At 34.8% G+C, this 19,460-nt stretch overlaps 3 protein-coding genes, 1 long non-coding RNA gene and 1 other non-coding gene across 6 annotated transcripts; 4 read left to right on the forward strand and 1 right to left on the reverse strand.

Annotated features, from left to right (window-relative positions):
• The first annotated feature begins 523 nt into the window (after window positions 1-523).
• On the forward strand, window positions 524-1,975 carry LOC111479442 (transcription factor MYB78-like). The gene is made up of 3 exons (XM_023124118.1): window positions 524-781; window positions 889-1,018; window positions 1,100-1,975. The coding sequence occupies exons 1-3, from the start codon at window positions 613-615 to the stop codon at window positions 1,698-1,700; spliced, it is 900 nt and encodes a 299-aa protein (XP_022979886.1). The 5' UTR covers window positions 524-612; the 3' UTR covers window positions 1,701-1,975.
• Window positions 1,976-7,317: 5,342 nt separating this feature from the next.
• Window positions 7,318-10,655, forward strand: LOC111479350 (alkaline/neutral invertase A, mitochondrial-like). Its single transcript, XM_023123956.1, has 6 exons — window positions 7,318-8,274; window positions 8,784-8,949; window positions 9,034-9,245; window positions 9,363-9,856; window positions 9,956-10,004; window positions 10,093-10,655. Exons 1-6 carry the CDS (start codon window positions 7,576-7,578, stop codon window positions 10,432-10,434), a joined length of 1,962 nt encoding a protein of 653 aa, XP_022979724.1. The 5' UTR covers window positions 7,318-7,575; the 3' UTR covers window positions 10,435-10,655.
• Window positions 10,656-10,963: 308 nt separating this feature from the next.
• On the forward strand, window positions 10,964-11,034 carry TRNAG-GCC. Its single transcript has one exon. It is a non-coding gene; the product is annotated as a tRNA-Gly (tRNA).
• A 265-nt stretch (window positions 11,035-11,299) lies between these two features.
• Window positions 11,300-12,003, forward strand: LOC111479534. 2 transcript variants are annotated; one of them, XR_002717657.1, is made up of 3 exons: window positions 11,300-11,374; window positions 11,579-11,753; window positions 11,849-12,003. It is a non-coding gene; the product is annotated as an uncharacterized LOC111479534 (long non-coding RNA). The 2 variants fall into 2 exon arrangements; XR_002717656.1 differs by having other exon boundaries at window positions 11,306-11,753.
• A 1,655-nt stretch (window positions 12,004-13,658) lies between these two features.
• LOC111479371 (galactokinase-like) lies at window positions 13,659-19,127 on the reverse strand. The gene is made up of 13 exons (XM_023123994.1): window positions 18,734-19,127; window positions 18,428-18,612; window positions 17,884-17,930; window positions 17,522-17,616; window positions 17,242-17,324; window positions 16,616-16,684; window positions 15,848-16,033; window positions 15,453-15,587; window positions 15,009-15,143; window positions 14,707-14,777; window positions 14,428-14,505; window positions 14,077-14,218; window positions 13,659-13,975 (listed from the first exon to the last, which is right to left on the reverse strand). Exons 1-13 carry the CDS (start codon window positions 18,894-18,896, stop codon window positions 13,865-13,867), a joined length of 1,500 nt encoding a protein of 499 aa, XP_022979762.1. The 5' UTR covers window positions 18,897-19,127; the 3' UTR covers window positions 13,659-13,864.
• Between the last annotated feature and the right edge of the window lie 333 nt (window positions 19,128-19,460).

Genomic DNA, 19,460 nt, shown 5'->3' on the forward strand with positions numbered 1-19,460 from the left:
GAATTTATAAATAAATTAATTTTATAAACTTTCATGTTATTCGCTTAATGGGAATTTTATGATAATAATAATAAAATTATAAGCGAAAAAATATTTACAATTGTATAAATTTAATTTTTAAAAGCAATTCTAATTAAAATATAAATGGAGGAATTTCTGTGTATTTTGTTCCCTTAATAAAATATTAAAAGAATTAATATCATAAATAATTTAATAATATTTTTATTCGTGACAAAATAATTTCCAAAAATTTAAAAGTTCACAAAATAATTGATTTTACGAAATAAAATAAAGAAGCTCAAGTTTCAAAATGGCTCTTAATAGTCAAATTGTACAACTCGAGAGGGAAAGAGTAGCATTAACTATATTAATGATGAAGATTAAGTGGATTAAGTGTAATTAAGCGATTATTTAATTAAACTCTTTTATTGCGGCTTCCCCCTTCACTTTCTCCTCTTTTCTCATTTGAACCCCCACAAGTTTCTCTATCTATAAAACCACCCCATTTCTTCTCTGTCTTCCCCGTAGCGCTCCTTTCTCCTCTCTCTCTCTCTCTCTCTCTCAGAAAACACCGTCGAAAATCATATCGAACCTGCCGCCGGCATCCGGAGAATGGACGGAAATAAAGAGCGACGGTTTGATAACGTCAACTTACACGGCGGCGGCGACGACGATGGCGACTTGAGACGCGGACCGTGGACGGTGGAGGAGGACATGACTCTCATCAATTACATCGCTAATCACGGCGACGGCCGCTGGAATTCTCTCGCTCGTTGCGCCGGTAACGGATTCCTCGCCGGAACCCTAACTTATTCCGATTCCTCTGTTTCTGAATTTATCGTTCGCGCATTTTTTTATTGATGTTGAAATTGGAAAATTGATTCACAGGCCTGAAGCGTACCGGTAAAAGCTGCCGATTGCGGTGGCTGAACTATCTCCGGCCGGACGTCCGGCGAGGAAATATTACACTCGAAGAACAGCTCCTGATTCTGGAACTTCATTGCCGTTGGGGAAATCGGTACGTATGTTGATTTTATTGATTTAAATTGTAAAATGTGTGAATTTTTTTTAAATTTTTATATAATTTTTTAATTTTCAGATGGTCGAAGATTGCTCAGCAATTACCTGGACGAACGGATAATGAAATAAAGAACTATTGGAGGACTCGAGTTCAGAAGCACGCAAAGCAGCTCAAATGCGACGTTAACAGTAAACAATTCAAGGATACCCTGCGATATCTCTGGATGCCGCGTCTCGTCGAACGGATTCAGGTTGCCGCCGCCGCGTCCACCGCCGTCGACGGAAACCGATCGTACGAGTCAGTGGCTCGGCCGGCGTCGGCGGCTATGATGAACAGCGGTTATGATTTTGTCAGTACTCCACAAGTCACTCCGAGTTATACGTCGGAGAATTCCAGCTCTGGCGGAGGTGGAGGCGGCTCCACCATGTCCGATTTGACGGATTGCTACAACAATTTCAGTTGTTTTCCGGTTGGTTATGGTCAGGAGGTGGCTCCGCCGCCGTTGCAGAGTCAGGCTCCTGGATTCTTCAACGAGGAGACATTGGATTTTCAGGCGATGGAGCAGAGTAGTTGCCAGTGGATGGCGGCGGACGGAGGCGTTGACACGTCGGAGAGCTTGTGGAATGCTCCCGACGCCGGTGCCGATTACTTCTGGTTCTCGCAGCAGCAGTTGAATTAACAGATTATGCAAAAGGGGAAACTATACATACTTTGTAGAGCGGAATATCATGATCTAATAAAAAAAAAATAAAAAAAAAATTAAGGATTTTACGAAGAACAGGGTCCAATTTTATTTTTATTTTTGAAAAAAATGTTTAGTTAAATTTTCAATTATTGGGGCTTGGGGGGAATTTGTATAATTGAATCTTGAGGGGCTTTTTTTTTTATATATATATTTTTTTTATAAATATTATTAAGGGAGTGCTAGGCTGCTAGCTATCGACCTACTTCATTCCCTCTTCCCTTATCTTTAAATAATTATTTTATGGTTACATGATAAATTCCTTTCTTTTATAATTATATTATTTAAAAAAAGAATCCAATTTCATAATATAATTATTTTCTAAATTGTTGAATTAAGTAAAAATAAGAGTTTATATCTTAATTAAATGAGAAAATAATATAATTTTGAATAATATTTTTTTATTAAAGAAAAAAGAGTGTCGATTTAGGGCCATTCCATTTCTCCACATAGCTGCACTAACAAGCACTACGAGCTTTCTGTCTCGCATATTTAAGATGCTCACGTGGTTCACCACAATTGAGCATACCTCACTTATGTCTTCAACTTAGTTAAAATAACTCGTGAAAAAATTAATAAAATAATTTATTAACCTATAATAGTCAATAAAAAAAAAATACAAAATAGACAAATTTTAATTAAAAATGGGTGTAATTTCTTTTTACCATAAATTGGAATATAGTTTAATTTAATACAAATTTAATATGAAAAGAAAAAAAGAATCATTTTACATGTGATGTCCCACGTTAGTTAGAGAGGGGAACAAACCACCCTTTATAAGAATGTGAAAACCTTATAGTAGCAGATGCATTTTAAAGTCTTGAAGGAGAGTTTTAAAGAGAAAGCCCAAAAAGAATAATATCTGGTAACGATGGATTGTAAGGCTACCTTTGTAATTTACTCCGATTCAAAATGCAAATGTTTTGATAATGAGAAGTATATAGTTTTGTGGGAGTAGATAATGTTGAATTAAAATAATGTAAGACGTGAATAATTGGTTCCACTTTTAAATATTTAAATATTTAAATAATAATTTTGTTTGGAGTTTAGAAGCCGAAACCATAAACTAATTTTATAATTAAGATATTGATGTCCACAGAGATTGAACCAAACCAAAAGTTCCCCGATGTTCTAGATTTTGCCAAAAGGGCTCATGATGTGGCACTCTCTCATTCGTTGATTTCTGGAGTTTAAAATTTTAATAAAGACATTATTATTAGGCCAATTTTTTCAAAAGTAAAAACATGTTCTTATCATGTTTAATGCCACCTATGTCCTATGTCCCCCTGTTTTAATTTTTTTTTATTGCAAATTGCTACCTCAAAGTTGCACTAATTACACTACTTGTTCACATTGTAACCTCATTATATATATACTAAAAGTTTGTTTTATATGCAAAATAAGGACTTTACTTTTCTATCCTCAATCTTGTATGGAAATTAGGGGGTAAAACAGTCAATTTTCTCTCTCGCTAGTTTTTTTATATGTTTAAAATAATATAAATATTTTAAAAATAATGTCTTAATATATAAAAACTAATTTGATTAAAGTAAAAAATAAAAAGAAAAAGTGAGAATAATAGGGAAAAAGAAAAGGTAAGGAGGGCACGTGCCGAAAGGAAGGTCGAAACGTGATGAAATGGAAGAACTAAAAGAGGGGAGCGGGGGGAGATTGGTTATGGCGGCGGGGTGTCATTTCATAAGCCACGTGCATCGATATTAACCCATTTTGTCAGTGGTCCTCGAAATTAACCTGTTCAGGAACTGCCACGTGGAAGAAGAAAAACATTATGAGAAAAAAAAGGAATTTAAAATTAGGCTTCCTCAATAGAAGCACTGACAGCCGCAACCCTTGAAACAACCCTTCAAATATATATCGAAGGAAAACACACACAGACAAGCATTTTTAAAAAATTTAAAAGAATATTTTGCTTTTGCTTTATTTATTTATTTATATTTATTATTATTTAAAGAAAAAACAAAAAAATTGTATTTGTTTTAGATTACATTTTAACCCGCGTTTAGTAAATCTCTTAACTTTTTAATTATGTGTTTAAAAATATTTGGACTTTCAATTTACGAATCAACAAGAAAGTTCAATTGAAATTTTCAATCTTTATCGTTTTATGACTGTTGACTTTTTTTGTTCTATAAATCGATCAGCTTCGATGCTTTATATGATATTACTTTTTTATGAGACAATGACAGATAGATATTACATAGTACAACAAATTTTCTTTAAAGAAAAAAAAATTAAGGTTCAATCATTAAATGACACGTGATATACTAAGATAAGAGAGTCAATGATCCACGCTGAGAAGTACTGAGAGTCGTTCGTCCTACGTTGGTTTATATTTAAGGAACATTATCTTCACGATAGCTATAGAGGGGCACAATTCCTAACATGATATAAGAGTCATGCCCTTAATTTAACTATGTTAATAGAGTCATCAAATATAGAAAGAAACACGGAGTCCCAAAGATGCCATTAAAGTGATTCAAGTCTCGAACAAAGGAGTCAGCTTATTAAAGAGAGGTTGTTCGAGAGCTTTAAAGAAGGAAGCTCCCCAAAATAAGTGTCGAACAAATAGAAATTTGGACTTGCGTGAAAGGCTTTCCATGGAAGGCGATGGGAAGAAGAAGAAAAGGGTAATGGGAGTTTGTGAGCTTTCAGTTTCAGAAAGCTGTGCGTCAATGGCGGCCACTCACAACCAAAGTTGAAATTTTAATTTCTATTTTTCTTTATTCAATATTGGTAATTTAAAAATATTTAATAAATCTTTTATAATTTTTTTAAAATTTTAAACTTGTAAAATTTTTGTGTGAATATAAAACTATTAAACCTACCATTAAAAAAATTAAAAGACCCGTTAATCCAAAATTAAATTTAAAATTAATAAAATTTAAGGATCAAATAAATAAATTTAATAATGAAAGGACCAAATAATTATTATAAGTGCTCGTATGTTGTATTTTCTTTCCTTTCTACAGTGAGTCAACCGTCAATGCTTATCCTTTCTTTATTTTTTATTTTCTATTAATTTTGACGTTGAAAATTGTAAATAAAATTTATTTTTGTGAAGGTCAACCACATAAAATATTTATATATTTATACTAGAAAAAAGGAATTATGTATTTTTTTGAAAAAAATAGATTAATTGGACGTGATAAACCTTAAATATGACGCAATAAATAAATAAAAAGAATTTGTTATGATAAGTCCAAGCAATCCCTTTTAGTTACGGAAACCAAAACAAAGGAATTGTAGAAAGCAAAATTGAAATTAACCATTAAAGGGAAAAAAAAAAGAAGAAATAAAATGTAAGTCGTTTGGGAGTTCCTTGTTTGGTTGCATTGATTTCGGCTGGCTAATTACTTGGCGTAAGGCGTTGGGTGGATTGTGATAGCCACATCCATTACTTAGTTTGTTTGTCAAACCTCTCTAAACTCCTTGAATGTGTGTCCGATTGACACCAAATTTAGTGAGCATTCGTGTTTCATTATAGACGTACTTGACTCCACATGTCTAAATCTCCTTCGGAGTTAAGGCTCGAGGCTCTATTCGACCTTCCATTAAGTCTATCTGTGACATTCTTGTCTATTTGTTGCCTCTATCTAACTCATGTCTCGTTTCCTCTTCAATGCACTCGTTATATGGTTTGTTGAATGATGCCCCGTCATTTTCAGTCGCATAATGACATTCTTCTATATTAGCTCTCACGTCCTTGAATTGACACCACTAAAGGGCTTCCACTTTGTTTGTCTCAATGTGAAGGTCATAATCTACTATTTTCATAGCATGGTTGTGACTCTCCTTATAATATGGTTGTGAAAAGAGCACGAACGACGCAGACCTTCTTCGTCCACGTCCGTACCTCCTATTTCAATTCTCAAGGTTTGAGTGAGAATGCGTTGGAGGAGTTATATATAATAATAATAATAATAATATTCATTTGAAAGAATTTTTTTAATTGATAATTTCCTTTTGTTCATACAATTTTCATAAAAAAAAAAAAAAAACCTAATAAACTCAATATTATTTTCTAAAAAATAATTTAATGTTGAATATAGTTTTTAAAAATTAAAAATTCAACATAATATAATCTTCCGCGTATTTGAGCCTCAACATTCTAAAAATCAGGCCCATTAGAGACAAATGGATTTGGATTAGCGCAATTATGGAAAGAGAAAAAAGCCCAAATAAGCACGTGCGAGGCATGTGGACATTAGATTTAATAATATCCTGTCGCAATGCAATGCACCAAACACGATCCAGTTTCTGATTGGTCTCTTCAACTCTAATGACTTCCTAACCAATCAGAATTCGCCACGTCCCATATGAATTTTAGATGGTTTTGGGTGGACTCTTGAGAGAACAAAGGTGGGGCCCACTTGAGCGTTCTCGATTTTGCCACATTTTTTTGCTTTACTTTAATTCCACGTCACTGACACACGACCGACGAATCTTATCCGGTTCCAAATAGTGATAAGACGATTATACCCTCCCCTCCGCACGCCTTTATTTTACCCAAACCTGGTACTTGCAAACACCATATTATACCTATTTTATTATCAAATAATAATTACAATAATAATAATAATAAAAAAGTATCTAGAAAACTTCGAAATTTTAATTTTGTATAGAGTAAATTTTTAATTTTTAATAACTATTTTTTATTGTTAAATAATAATTATAATAGTAGAAATTTATTAAACACATAATTATAAATTTTGGATAGTGTATGTAAACTTTTTATTTTTTAAAATTATTTAATATAATTTATTAAACACAAAATTTATAATTTATAATTTTATAAATATAAAAATATAATTTTACATGATAAATTAATTTGGCTTAAAATTTTATTAAATACTTTTTAAGGGGAAGGATAAATATGATTTATAATTTATTTATTAAATTTCAATTAGGATGTTTTTCTTTATGACAAAATATTTTTGATATTATCTATTTAAAATTATAGATTTTTAAAGTGGTCCATAACATCGCTATTATTTAAAATTATTTATTTAATAACAATAATAAAAAACACGTGTTTGGAACATAATTTTCTTTGAATTAAATGTTTTAGATAATAAAATTTTATTTAAAAAAAGAATAAATGATCCGAAAATCAGGACCAAATGTTTTATAGTTGTAATGGATGGATTGAGATTTTTTTTTTAAGAAATAAAAAAATTAAATTAAAATGAGAAAAATATTTCCTTATTTGTTTTTCCGCAGATATTTTGTGTTCAAAAGAAAATTTAAAAAATATTTAAAAATTGAGAATAAATAATAAAATTGGGAACTTCTGATGTTGAACAGAAAAAGGAGAAATCGGTAATTCAACATCACCGTGACCAACAGACATTGAACAGACAGGGGCATTATTGTCTTTTCAGTCAACCTTTTTCGCAGATGAAGGGCAATTCAGTAATTCAACTGTGAGGCACACAAGCCACGTTGTATATGAAAGGGTCATTCAAGTAATTTCATTTCACCTTCTTTCCTCCCCCAGCATCTATAAAAGAGGCTCCTGTGCGCCTTCTTCCGTGTCTTCAGGATTTTTTAAAATTGGAAAACGCTCTCTTTCGTGAAGATATTTTCAGTCCAATCGTTCATCAATTTGTAAGTAATCTTTCCCCTTTAAATTCGTGTAAGAATAGGTTGGATACTCTGTTCTTTCGATTTTTCAGAACTAACAGAGTTGTATATTAGCGCTCTAATCCCTAATTTTCCCTCCATTTTAGCTGATTATTATAAGCTAATCTAAGGAAATTAGTTGTCTATAAGGATTTTAGAAGCCTGAAACATGCATACTTCTAGTTCTCTGGGAATTTCTACCATGAAACCTTGTAGGATTCTTTTTAGCTTCAAATCCTCCTCGATGTTTGGAACAACCTCATTGCCCAAGGCTAAGTGTAGGAGGATCGGTAGATTTTCGAAATTAGAGCCGAGTGGGCGTAAAATAGTAGGATCTGTACAGGTTGTTGGTGATTTGAATAGGAGATGCTTTAGTTGTTCTAATTTATATCGGTTGTATAAAGGTAACAGTGGTAGAAATAGGTGTTTGATTGCAAATGTAGCTTCGGATTTTAGAAATCAATCGACATCAGCTGAGCCTCATGTGAAACAGAAGAGCTTTGAGAGAATTTATATTCAAGGAGGGTTTAAGGTTAAGCCATTGGTGATTGAGAGTATTGAGACGGATCTTGTGAAAGATGAAAAAAAGGTGTCTGAGGTTGAGGAACTGAGTGGTTTGAAGGGCTCTAGGGTTGAGAGAGAGGTGTCCAAAATTGAAAAGGAGGCATGGATCTTGCTTCGAGACTCTGTTGTGAACTATTGTGGACATCCTGTTGGAACTGTTGCTGCTAATGATCCATCTGATACTCAGCCACTGAATTACGACCAGGTTTTTGTTCGTGATTTTGTACCGTCCGCCTTGGCCTTCTTGTTAAATGGAGAACAGGAGATTGTCAAGAATTTTCTCCTTCACACCTTGCAATTACAGGTATAGACTTACATGTTGAGCTTTTTGTTTATCTTGTATATGCATACCTGGTCTCCTTAATTTGATGCTGAGTTTTAAGTAAAATTTACTGCGGTTGGATGATGAAAGTTCCACATTGGCTAATTTATGGAATGATCATGGGTTTATAACAAATAATTCTCTCTCCATTGGTATGAGGCCTTTTGGGGAAGCCCAAAGCAAAGCCATGAGAGCTTATGCTCAAAGTGGACAATATCATACTATTGTGGAGGGTCGTGTTCGTCTAACATGTTATCAGAGCCGTGCCCTAAACTTAGTCGTGCCAATAGATTGGTAAATCCTCAAATGTCGAAGAAAGAACTCCAAAAGAAATCAACCGTCTATGCTATATCACGACATCTCATCATCCTGAAGTGGAAGCACACTAACATTTTGAGAGACCTTTTTCTTACAAGTCCTAATGATATTTATTAGTACTACAGCTCACATCGTTCTTTGAACTGAAATCAACGGTCTTTATTGTTGATTAGAGTTGGGAGAAAACCGTTGACTGTTACAGCCCTGGGCAAGGGTTGATGCCAGCAAGTTTCAAAGTTAGAAGCCAACCTCTCGATGGAAACGATGGAGCTTTCGAGGAAGTTCTCGATCCTGATTTTGGTGAATCTGCCATTGGTCGTGTTGCACCAGTTGATTCTGGTAACTATAGATTACTGTGCAAACATGCAACTTTACATTTGCCATAGAGTTTGAAACCTTGTTACTGTGTATGCTTGCTCGCAGGGTTGTGGTGGATTATTTTATTAAGAGCTTATGGAAAGATTACGGGAGACTACACATTGCAGGAACGTGTCGATGTACAGACAGGCATAAGACTGATCCTTAATCTCTGCTTGACGAATGGGTTCGACATGTTTCCTACTCTGTTAGTTGGTGATGGCTCGTGCATGATTGATAGACGAATGGGCATTCATGGACACCCACTTGAAATTCAAGTAAGAATACTAATTGATCATCCTTCATAGCATTTGCAGGCAATCCTTCACGGTTACTGTATGTATAGTTAAGATCATTTGCAGGCAGTTCCTTACTGTGGTTAATTTGTTTTGCAGGCATTGTTTTATTCGGCCTTACGCTGCTCCAGAGAGATGCTGATTGTTAACGACTCGACGAAGAATTTGGTGGCTGCCCTGAACAATAGGCTGAGTGCACTCTCCTTCCACATCCGGGAATATTTCTGGGTCGATAAGAACAAACTCAACGAAATTTATCGATATAGAACTGAGGAATATTCTACCGATGCAGTGAACAAGTTCAATATATATCCCGAACAAATTCCTGGTTGGCTGGTGGACTGGATTCCTGAGGAGAGTGGCTACCTGATTGGCAATCTACAGTCTGCTCACATGGACTTCAGGTTTTTTACGCTCGGAAATCTTTGGTCCATTGTTTCGTCACTCGGGACTCCGCAACAGAATGAGGGCATTCTGAACTTGATTGAGGCCAAATGGGATGACCTTGTGGCTAACATGCCTCTCAAGATATGCTTCCCTGCCATGGAACACGAGGAATGGCGCATAATAACTGGAAGCGACCCGAAGAACACGTTAGTCTCTTTAGAGTTTTGAAAAGTAGTCTGATTTGAAATATATCAAAATACTCGTTACCAAGCACTGACAATTATCTCTGCTTTTCCTGTTGGCAGTCCTTGGTCATATCATAATGGAGGATCTTGGCCAACTCTCTTGTGGCAGGTGAGGGACTTTTCTTATTCAAACTTCTGTTCAAACTTGATTAACCATTCATTATTCTCATTGCTATTTTTTGTGGACATCTTTTCAGTTCACACTGGCCTGCATGAAGATGGGGCGGCCAGAGCTAGCAAGGAAGGCCATTGCAGTGGCTGAGAAGAAGCTTTCAGCTGATCGTTGGCCCGAGTACTACGACATGCGCAGTGCAAGCTTAATAGGGAAGCAATCACGCCTCTTCCAAACATGGACGATTGCCGGTTTCTTGACATCAAAGTTGCTTCTGGAGAACCCAGAGAAGGCGTCTCTATTGTTCTGGGAGGAGGATTACGAGCTTCTTCAAGGCTGCGTTTGTGTACTCGGCACAGCCAATGGAAACAAGTGCTCTCGCCATCGTCCTGGCCAGCATCGAAAACCGAATAATCTCAACCATTAGCCTAACAACTGTCTCTAACAGATGAAGTTCTTCGGAGGTGCATTTTTCACCCCTCCGGTGATTCTCTGAGTATAAAAAAATGCAATTTGAGGCTCAGTTTTTGAAGAGTCTGTATTGTTGTATTCATTGGGAGTTAAACGTATGATTCTGAATATTCTTTGGAGTTGGAATACGTTTAGGATAAATTTGAGGTTACTATTTATAGATTGGTATTTGGTCAACCATTTTAAAAAATTATCCTAAATATTTTTAAAAATAATTTATATCTCGACTAGTTAGTTGAGCTATACTTTTACTTTATAATATAATCTTGTAATGTACAAATGTCATGCTATTTTTATTTAAATAAAAGATTTTAAAATTCTCTATTTTACTTATTTTAAAAAAAAAAGATATATATATATATATATATATATATATTTTAAATTATGGTTTCTTGTATTTTGAATTATTTAGGATTTAATTGCCAAAAAAAAAAAGTTAATAAATTTTAGCAAGAAATAAAAGTTTTTCATCCATTGAAACATCAGCACCAGTGGTCTAGTGGTAGAATAGTACCCTGCCACGGTACAGACCCGGGTTCGATTCCCGGCTGGTGCATTTTTTATTCAATAATTCAATTTATGGTTTGAACATTTATCCATCATAATTTTGTTTTAATTGGACTTTATTGGGCTTCGAACATGCTCTGATGGGAATTGTGTTGGCCCACTTCTACATTTCTTAGGTGTAAACCGTTTTTTAAAATTAAAATGAAAATATTTATTATTTTTAATTAAGTTATTTTGTAGCTTCTTCTTCACGCAAGTTTCTCAGACGGCTATTTATTAACTTCCCTGCTCTTTTCTGCATTCTTCACTCCCAAGTTGCTCTGTTTTCTTCGTAAATCCATCCGCTCTCTTTCGCTCTCTTTCGCTCTCTGTTTGAAGTACATTACACTGTAAGTTTGTTCCCTGAAATTTTTGGAGGTTTTCTATTCCTGATTGCAGTCGAAACGGCAATTCATTATGTGTTCGTTCTCTGAAGTTTCTGCGTAAAATCTCTCATTATCGAGTCGCGCTCTTCACCTTTTGGAATTTCAAACGGAAGTAGTGGATCGAAACCTGCTACAACGGTTGATTATCGATTTTTTTTTTTTGGCTAGGTATACACTTTTCTCATTTGAGGACTTTTCTCGCCTGAATCTCATTGTGGAAGTTTTTGATTGATATCTTGTACTGAACATGTGTAGGTTTTGTTCTTTATTTTGATGCAACATTATACGATGTAAGTACCTATGAGATTATGGATCACATCACAGTGCCAAATAAATTGAGTCGGTATAGTTTCTTATTTCCACCCGTCTACTATTTACCATGGAAGATTCTTAAATACCTACGGGTTTCGAAGGGTTGAAATTTTTTAATTATTTTAGGGTTCTTATGGATCGTGTGTCGCCTCGTTCTCGCTTGAATTACAACCTTGTCACTGCTTTAGTCCTAACAAGGTGAATTTTCTGATACCGTTATCTTTATAAATATTGCAACATTTTGTTTTAATTTATGGAGTACGGTCCCGTTTAGAGCAAAACGAAGGACCTAGACCTACGTGAAACCTAGAGAGCCAAGAGAAAACAGAAAATCCTTAGGTTGTGAAGATTGAGGACTCCTTAAAAGAGATATGTTAAGGGTTAGTTACACAGTGACGTATAAAGTTTGACACTGACATTAAGCCACAATTTGACTATGGTTAAGATAGTTACTAGCACGTAGCCTAAGTTTCCATGTTTTGGATTAAGTATGACATTTTTTTTAGATAGATGGAGTGTAAACCAGTCTTGATGGAGGGAGTGTGCAGAGCGGTGCAATTGTTGCAAGGGGTGCACTTTAGATCTTGTCGTCTTCCTACCTATCTTTTTATTATGATTTTAAATGCTACTTTTCGAAACTAATATTTTTTTTTGTAAAATGTTTTGATTTGAATGGGCTAATATTACCATGTCCGTTTTGAATGCATTTTTAAATTTTTAATTCCTTGTGTATGGATTGTGTGGACAGTATTTGAAGGAACTCATAAGATGTAGCCATGGAAATCAATTAGCTCAGTTCATTATATAAAGTGCGTTGCTTCCATTATGCATTTCTATTTGCTTTTATTTCACATTTCCTCCAAATGATTGCATCTAGAAATTGAAGGTTGACTGTGCTTTTCCTGACATGAAAAGGTTTCGCCTACCATATCGTTAATATATTTTGGTGGTTTAATTTTTCGATTCTCGATGATCTGTTATGGACTTTCGGGTTTGCCTCGGTATCGTGTTCATACGATTGTATTGAATGATCCTAGTGGTTTGCTTTCTGTTCATATGATGCATTTAGTTGTTGGTTATACCCTTCATGACTCAAGTTTAAGAATAACCATGTTGGTTATACCCTTCATGACTCAGTCTAGGAATAACCATGTTAGTTATACCCTTCATGACTCATTTAGGAATAACCATTTTATGGGGGGTTGGAGTATCACAGGAGGGACTATATCGAATCCGCGTATTTGGAGTTACGAAGGTGTGGCCGGAGCACATATTGTGTTTTCTAGATTGTGCTTCTTAGCAACTATCTGGCATTGGGTGTATTGGGATCTAGAAATATTTTGTATATATTCCTCTTCATCGATACGCTTGCTCCAGTTCTATTTCGAAACCTTAGCAATTATATCTGCTTTGTAGTTTAAATTTCGTTAGTTTTATTGTTTTGCACCAAGTGTTTAAAGATTTCGGTCTTCATCTTCCTTGATCTAAAGGTTTATTAAAAGGTAAATAAATAAGTTGAGGTTTCAATGATATTTTAACAAAAAATAATTAATAGTTTAAAATTCTCTTTAATTTACTACAAAAGGAAAAAAAAAAAAAAAGTCAAGATTGAAGTGTTATATATATGTATGAAATTAGATCATCAAAATTTTCGAACTATTTCTACATGTGCCCTTGGCATGAACATGTCTTCTTTTTTAATTCAACAATGGTGAAGGTGAAGGTGAAGAATCGAACTATCCAACTTTAGGACTGTAATAAGTGTCTTTTTCTATGAGTCATGATTTGTATTAAGGCGCAAATTGAGTAATTACAAAACTACCCATACTAAAATAAAATTCCTTTATGAGAATAATAATTGATGCTAAATACAGAAACATTTAAGCTAAAAATTCAACTATTGCTCGTTTCATTCTAAAATAAGCTCAACAAAGGGTTAAGATAAAAACTCAATTATTGGTCGTTTCATTCCACAATAAGCTCAGTTTTCCAGGTTACACAATCCTTTTATTTATATTTATAGGCTAAGAGGAGAACGAGTTCAGCGATGAATGCTAAGGTCATGAAATGTCCAGACTTTCTAAACTGGCAATAATGGAAGAAACCAACGAAACAAACAATACCTTCCAAGGCATTTGATAACTAGAACTGGAAGATGGCAGCTCCACTCGATGGCTTGGAAGCAAAGACATAGAGATCGACGTCGTCATTCTTGATGGTTCCTCGGTCGATCCTCGATTTGTAGAATTTCTCCTGGTGTGAATCAAATGGCCAGAAGTTCTAAACTAAATTCCAACTTTTAACCAGGAAGAAAGACATTCGCTTTTCAGTTATTCCAGTGTCAAAAAACTAACCTTCAGGTTGAGAATGAACTGGGGAACAATGGCCTCTTTTACGAGAGCGACCGCGCAGCCTCCCCATCCTGCTCCAGTTAGCCTGGCCCCGAGAGCACCGTTGTCCCGGCATATATTTACGAGTTCCTCCAACTCAGGACAGCTGGGAAAACAAACAATAAGATGGGAATCTGATTGCTATCAAACAATGTTAAGCAACACCAGGCTGCACGGTTTGTCATGATTGAAATTTTTAAGAAAGATACGACTGAGGAGACGATTTGTGCTCTTATTAATGAAGTTTTGCAATTTGTATCACAGATGATTGAAGATGAGATTTGAGAACCTACTAAATTGTGAAACGGTCTGTACCTGCATTCATAAAGAACGCTACAGCTGTAGTGGCTATCATTCATGAGATCACCGAGTTTCTTAAGCTTGTCTTCCTCACTGCCAAAAGAACATTCCTCAACATTAAAAAATGGGAAAAAGAGTAACAATTTTCTCTCTACCTTCCTGGACGTACGATGTAATTTAGAACTGAAGTTTGTGTAAATTCACTTTGTTATAAGAGAATTAACAAATGAAAATCATGTAAGAGTAATGAAAACATAAAAAGGCTGTTTGATAATTCTACAAACCATCACTTACCTTAAACTTGATGAAACTGCATCCTTGAAAGCATAGACCCGCCTGGCTTCAGAGTACACGTGGGACGCTCGCTGAAAAAATCGACCAATTTTTTTATTGAGAGAGACAGAGAGAGAACATAGGACCAAAGAGATCAATAAGCAAGCCTACACTAGCTAGAGAGAATTGAAAATAGAGATCAATAAGCATGTCTACCCTAGCTTGAAATGGAAAGGTAGAATTAGGAACAGAAGGTAATGTTCGTGGAACATGCAAGTACCACGGAGAAACGAAACACGGTAGCAATCGCAAACATAATATACCTGATACAACTTGAAATGCTTGGCAGCTTTCAAAACATCCAATGAAGTTGGAGAATTGTCTAAAACGGACGGCAGATTGTCCACAGTGATTTGTTCAATCTCTTCAGCTGTATAGGGTTCCTCCTTCAACAGTTCCTTTGGAAGAGAGAGACAGAGCAATAAGAATATGCTGAAACTTGATAAAGGAATGAAAGAATGTCCCAAAATGGGAGGATTTGTGAAATCGTGTCCCATGGTCATCAAATAAGAGCTTGTACAATAATATTACAAAATCCCAAAACAAATTAAATAATGATCAAATCATTTCTGAAAATATTTTAGAAGATTGTATTATAAACCCAGCAGCATGTATCATCATTACAACAAATATTTGTGTGTTTTGTTTTTCCCTTCAAACAAGAACTGATAACATGTCTTGGTGCAAAAAAAATCAAAAGAAAATACCTTGACTGCAAGCACAGGATCTGAAGAGTTACGCTCCTTAGCAAATGAAAGACACAGCCCTTCCACATCAGATAAAGTCTTCACTTTTTCTACTGCTTCTTTCGGTTTCATCCCAAGCTTTATGCCTAGAACAATCTGAAAATCATCTGGAATCATTATTTGGATACATTTAAATCAAAAAGTTCAAAATAGACACCAAATTTTAAACCGTCGGCAGAAGGAAAAGGGAGATAATGAATACCTCAATTCCTTGGAAGTTGGAATTTAAAAATAAGATTTATAGATCACATTGTAAAGAACCGAAAAATTATATAACACAAGTAAAAAGGCAGCTAGTGTCTTTCACTAACAATAGGTGGAAATACATCATACATCATATTAACATTAGAACTTACAGAAGCAAGTCGGCATTCGACAACTCTGTTATTATAATTTGTGGCAGCAGTGACAGCTTTCTGTGATTCGGCTAGAGAATGTGCTATAACAAAAGTCCCACCAGAAGGAAGTTGCACATCAGTAGCGCGAATAGGGTTGAAATCAATCAGTTCTGCAAAACCAGATTTGGCCATGACAGAGATTGCCTGCAAGGATAATTGGATAGCGTTTACAATCATTGGAAACTATTTGAAGCTAGAAAGAAACTCTCATATTGACCATTACATAGAATTGAAATGTAGCCACAGATCAACTTTCTAAATAATCGAACAAATAGATTTATTCTCACATTAGTATTTCAGTTAAGCGATTGTAGTGAGAATCTATCTGTGGCCTTTGCAATAAAATACTATCAAACAAAACCCACCAATAGCACAAGCCGTTTAATGAGGAAAACGATGGGCCTGCTTGGCCAATCGTTCAGTTTGTATAATTGTTCCTAAGGACTGTGATTAGGTGGCTTGAATATTAAGGTTATTATATAACTATTAAGAAACACATGATTTTCAAAAAAAGAACAACTTCAAGTATTCTCCTAGACAAATTATTCACAAGTCACGAGTATAATTAAAGAAAAAAGGGAAAAATATAGATAAGAGTTAGCTGAACATGTGTTCCTCTCTCTTTTTCCAAAAAAATAGATAATAGTTTTAAAGAACTTTTTCACAACCCTTTATTGCTCTGTTCTCCATGTCAAGTCTATTAATTGCAAAGTAAAGAAAAAATACCTGATCCATTCCACCAGATTGTGTACCAATGTGTCGTTCACATTCACAGGTAAGTTGGGCAATTTCTTTCTGTACCACAAGGGAATTTTTGTAAGATTCCTTAGATTTAATCTGACTAAAAATCACATAATTGAGCTCCATTGATGTGGCAACAACCAACTTAACCAAATCAACTCAAGCTAAATCACAATATGCAAGTGTACCAAGTAGCATTTGGTAAGTAGTAGATGACTAGATGGACAAATTCTGATTCATTTAACCAAAAAAGACAATGAGAATGCAATCATGTTCAGCCAGTGGACCCAAATTTTTTTAATAATGCTTACTACAGTGCTATAGATTTAGCTCATTGTCCCCAACAATTCACTTTGAAGTTTATGAATTAAGCCATCAAGTCACTTCACTGGAATTGGATCTGGAATGTTGTTTTAGCACATTCTGAAATACTAATAACAACCATTGGGGAGTATCAAGGTCTACCAGAAAATATGAATTGGGACTTAGGACACCAAAGAACAATTTACAAACTCAATCTATGCAAATCATCAAGTTAAAATCCAAGTCAGTCTTAGACCCAGTAGCATACACTCATACAGTGATTAGAGCACGAGGGTAAAATGTTACACCTTGGGAAAGTTGGCACCAAGAACAGCCATTATTGCAATGGTAGAAGAGCAAACAAAAGCAGCAGAGCTTGATAATCCAGATCCTGAATGAAAAGAATAATTCTCATATTACTTTATCACGTCACAAATTTTTGCTGCAACAAAATATTGAGCTAATGACTTCAGTTGTTTTTACTAAAACAATCTACCCTCCAAAGATAAAATTGCAAGCACACTTCTATACTGCAGTAACTAACATACATCATTGTCCTTTTTTATGAAGAAGTATACAAAACAAAACCTGTAGGGACTGTTCCATCAACAAGAACGTCAAGTCCAACTGGCACGCCAACATCTTGTCCTTTTGACTTCGCAAATTCGTAATAGCCTTTGTACCTGAAAGGCAAAGACCTTCAGATTCTGCCGGATATGTGATTGACCCTTAAATTTTGTGTAGATCACACATCCTATGCTACGATCATGCTGGTTTAGCTTAAAGTTCATCACGGTCTTGAAAGTATTGGTTAGGATAAAAGTAAAACCTAAGAACATAAATATCATGCATTCATATCATCTAAAAACAAGTTGCATACATAATGATAACAACATCCCATTAAAATAATTATACAAAATGAAATCAGAAAATAAATAATGCATACTCACCCACAGAGGAAATAGTGTCCCCATTTGTGATTCTTCAAGTCAACTTCCTGTAAAATAAACAAGAGAAATTATAAACACAGCTGAAGTTGGGAATATTTTGTAGTTGCAACTTGTTAGAATGATAGCGTTATAGTTTTTCTTTTTCAGAAAGGGCATTTATACAAATAGTATGATATAAAAATGTATTTTCCAAATTTAGCTAGAAGTTCAGAATTCTTGAAATTATGTTCATCTAATGCTAACATAATTTCGAATATAATCTAAAATAAAACACCATAAAAATTAAAAAATTTGGAATCTGTAACGTTTTTAGAAGTACATATTGAGTTTATACAATTTAGTAAAACTTCTGAAAAAAAAAAAAAAAGAAAAAGGAGCCTTCTGGCCAACACATTTACATATCACAATAGCAACGTCGAGCATAAATTTTCTATATGAACGCTATGTTATAAGAATGCAAGATGCCGGAGGAAAAGTAGGACGACGAGTGGTTAGCAGATCGAAACGATGTCGAGTGAATTTTACAAACCAATTTAGCTCATACCTGATCAGGATCAGCAGGATAAGTACATAGCGAGTATTTATCATTAACATTAGCAATTTTGAGAAGATGATTCGCCTCTCCGGCGTCGTGCTTCCGAATTGCCACGATCGTATCTTGCCGAATCGCCATCGGCAACACTGAATATCCTTCATAGTCAATGTGCTCTCCGATCAAGTTCACTCTCCCTACACTCCGCCGTTTCAATCAAAAAAGAGGTTAGAACCAGAATCAAATCAAAACAGTATCATCAAAACGAAGAACAAACATGACAGAGAAACCGAACAAAGCTGGGAATCAGAAAAATACCTGGAGAACGAGCAAAGACATCGGGAGGATGGCCGAACACTTGAAGAAACTTGGCCTTGAGATGATCAAATCGAAGCCGAGCATCCTCGAGCTGAGATCCATCGCCGTAAACCGGTTCAAGAGAAGAGAAAGTAGGGATCGGAAGGTCCTCGTGTTTCGCCATTACTCTTCTTCTTCTTCTTCCTCCTTTCCGGGCAGAAATCACACAAATTCGCCCTCAACAACAGTTACAAATTCAGATGAAAATGGCAGAGAAAGATCAGTATACGATTTATGACCACAAATGAAGATTCAAACTGATAAAAGCTTTTCCACTCTCGAATCGCACTAAATTTTCGGCTTACCCTCAAATAAATCGATACCAAAGAGCGAGTTAGTTGAGAACGAAATATTCAATAAATATTCAGAGTAGAAGCCTAAAGTATTTTATTTGATGGACACAACGCACGAGAAAGGCACGTGCGGATGAGACCAAAATGCCACGTCAGCCGAGATTAAAAATATAAGACTATTTCTTCTTATCTATTTCTGCCCTTGGTTTTGTTTTGTCGTTTTGTGATTTTCTTCAGATTAAATAATACTTATTTTTCTTTTTATACAAATATTTACTAAAAATTTTGTAAATTGTGATTAAAAAATTATGAAAAGGCTTAATTAATACAAATATCTCTACATTCTCAAAAAAATAAATAAATAAATAAATTTTCAAGAATTTTAATAATTATCT

Source organism: Cucurbita maxima, unplaced genomic scaffold (assembly GCF_002738345.1).
Source record: "Cucurbita maxima cultivar Rimu unplaced genomic scaffold, Cmax_1.0 Cma_Scf00005, whole genome shotgun sequence".
NCBI lineage: Eukaryota > Viridiplantae > Streptophyta > Magnoliopsida > Cucurbitales > Cucurbitaceae > Cucurbita > Cucurbita maxima.

Bases quoted from the DNA above. Each gene is read 5' to 3' on its own strand.
- LOC111479350 (XM_023123956.1), top strand. From the start codon at position 7,576: ATGCATACTTCTAGTTCTCTGGGAATTTCTACCATGAAACCTTGTAGG. The intron at 9,246-9,362 runs GTAAGAATACTA...TTTGTTTTGCAG, and splicing joins GACACCCACTTGAAATTCAA to GCATTGTTTTATTCGGCCTT. The intron at 10,005-10,092 runs GTGAGGGACTTT...ACATCTTTTCAG, and splicing joins GGCCAACTCTCTTGTGGCAG to TTCACACTGGCCTGCATGAA.
- LOC111479371 (XM_023123994.1), bottom strand. From the start codon at position 18,896: ATGGCGAAACACGAGGACCTTCCGATCCCTACTTTCTCTTCTCTTGAA. The intron at 15,588-15,847 runs GTAAGTTCTAAT...GATGATTTTCAG, and splicing joins TCGAATGCCGACTTGCTTCT to ATTGTTCTAGGCATAAAGCT. The intron at 14,219-14,427 runs GTACAGACCGTT...TTGTTTTCCCAG, and splicing joins AGCGTTCTTTATGAATGCAG to CTGTCCTGAGTTGGAGGAAC.
- LOC111479442 (XM_023124118.1), top strand. From the start codon at position 613: ATGGACGGAAATAAAGAGCGACGGTTTGATAACGTCAACTTACACGGC. The intron at 782-888 runs GTAACGGATTCC...ATTGATTCACAG, and splicing joins TTCTCTCGCTCGTTGCGCCG to GCCTGAAGCGTACCGGTAAA. The intron at 1,019-1,099 runs GTACGTATGTTG...TTTAATTTTCAG, and splicing joins CATTGCCGTTGGGGAAATCG to ATGGTCGAAGATTGCTCAGC.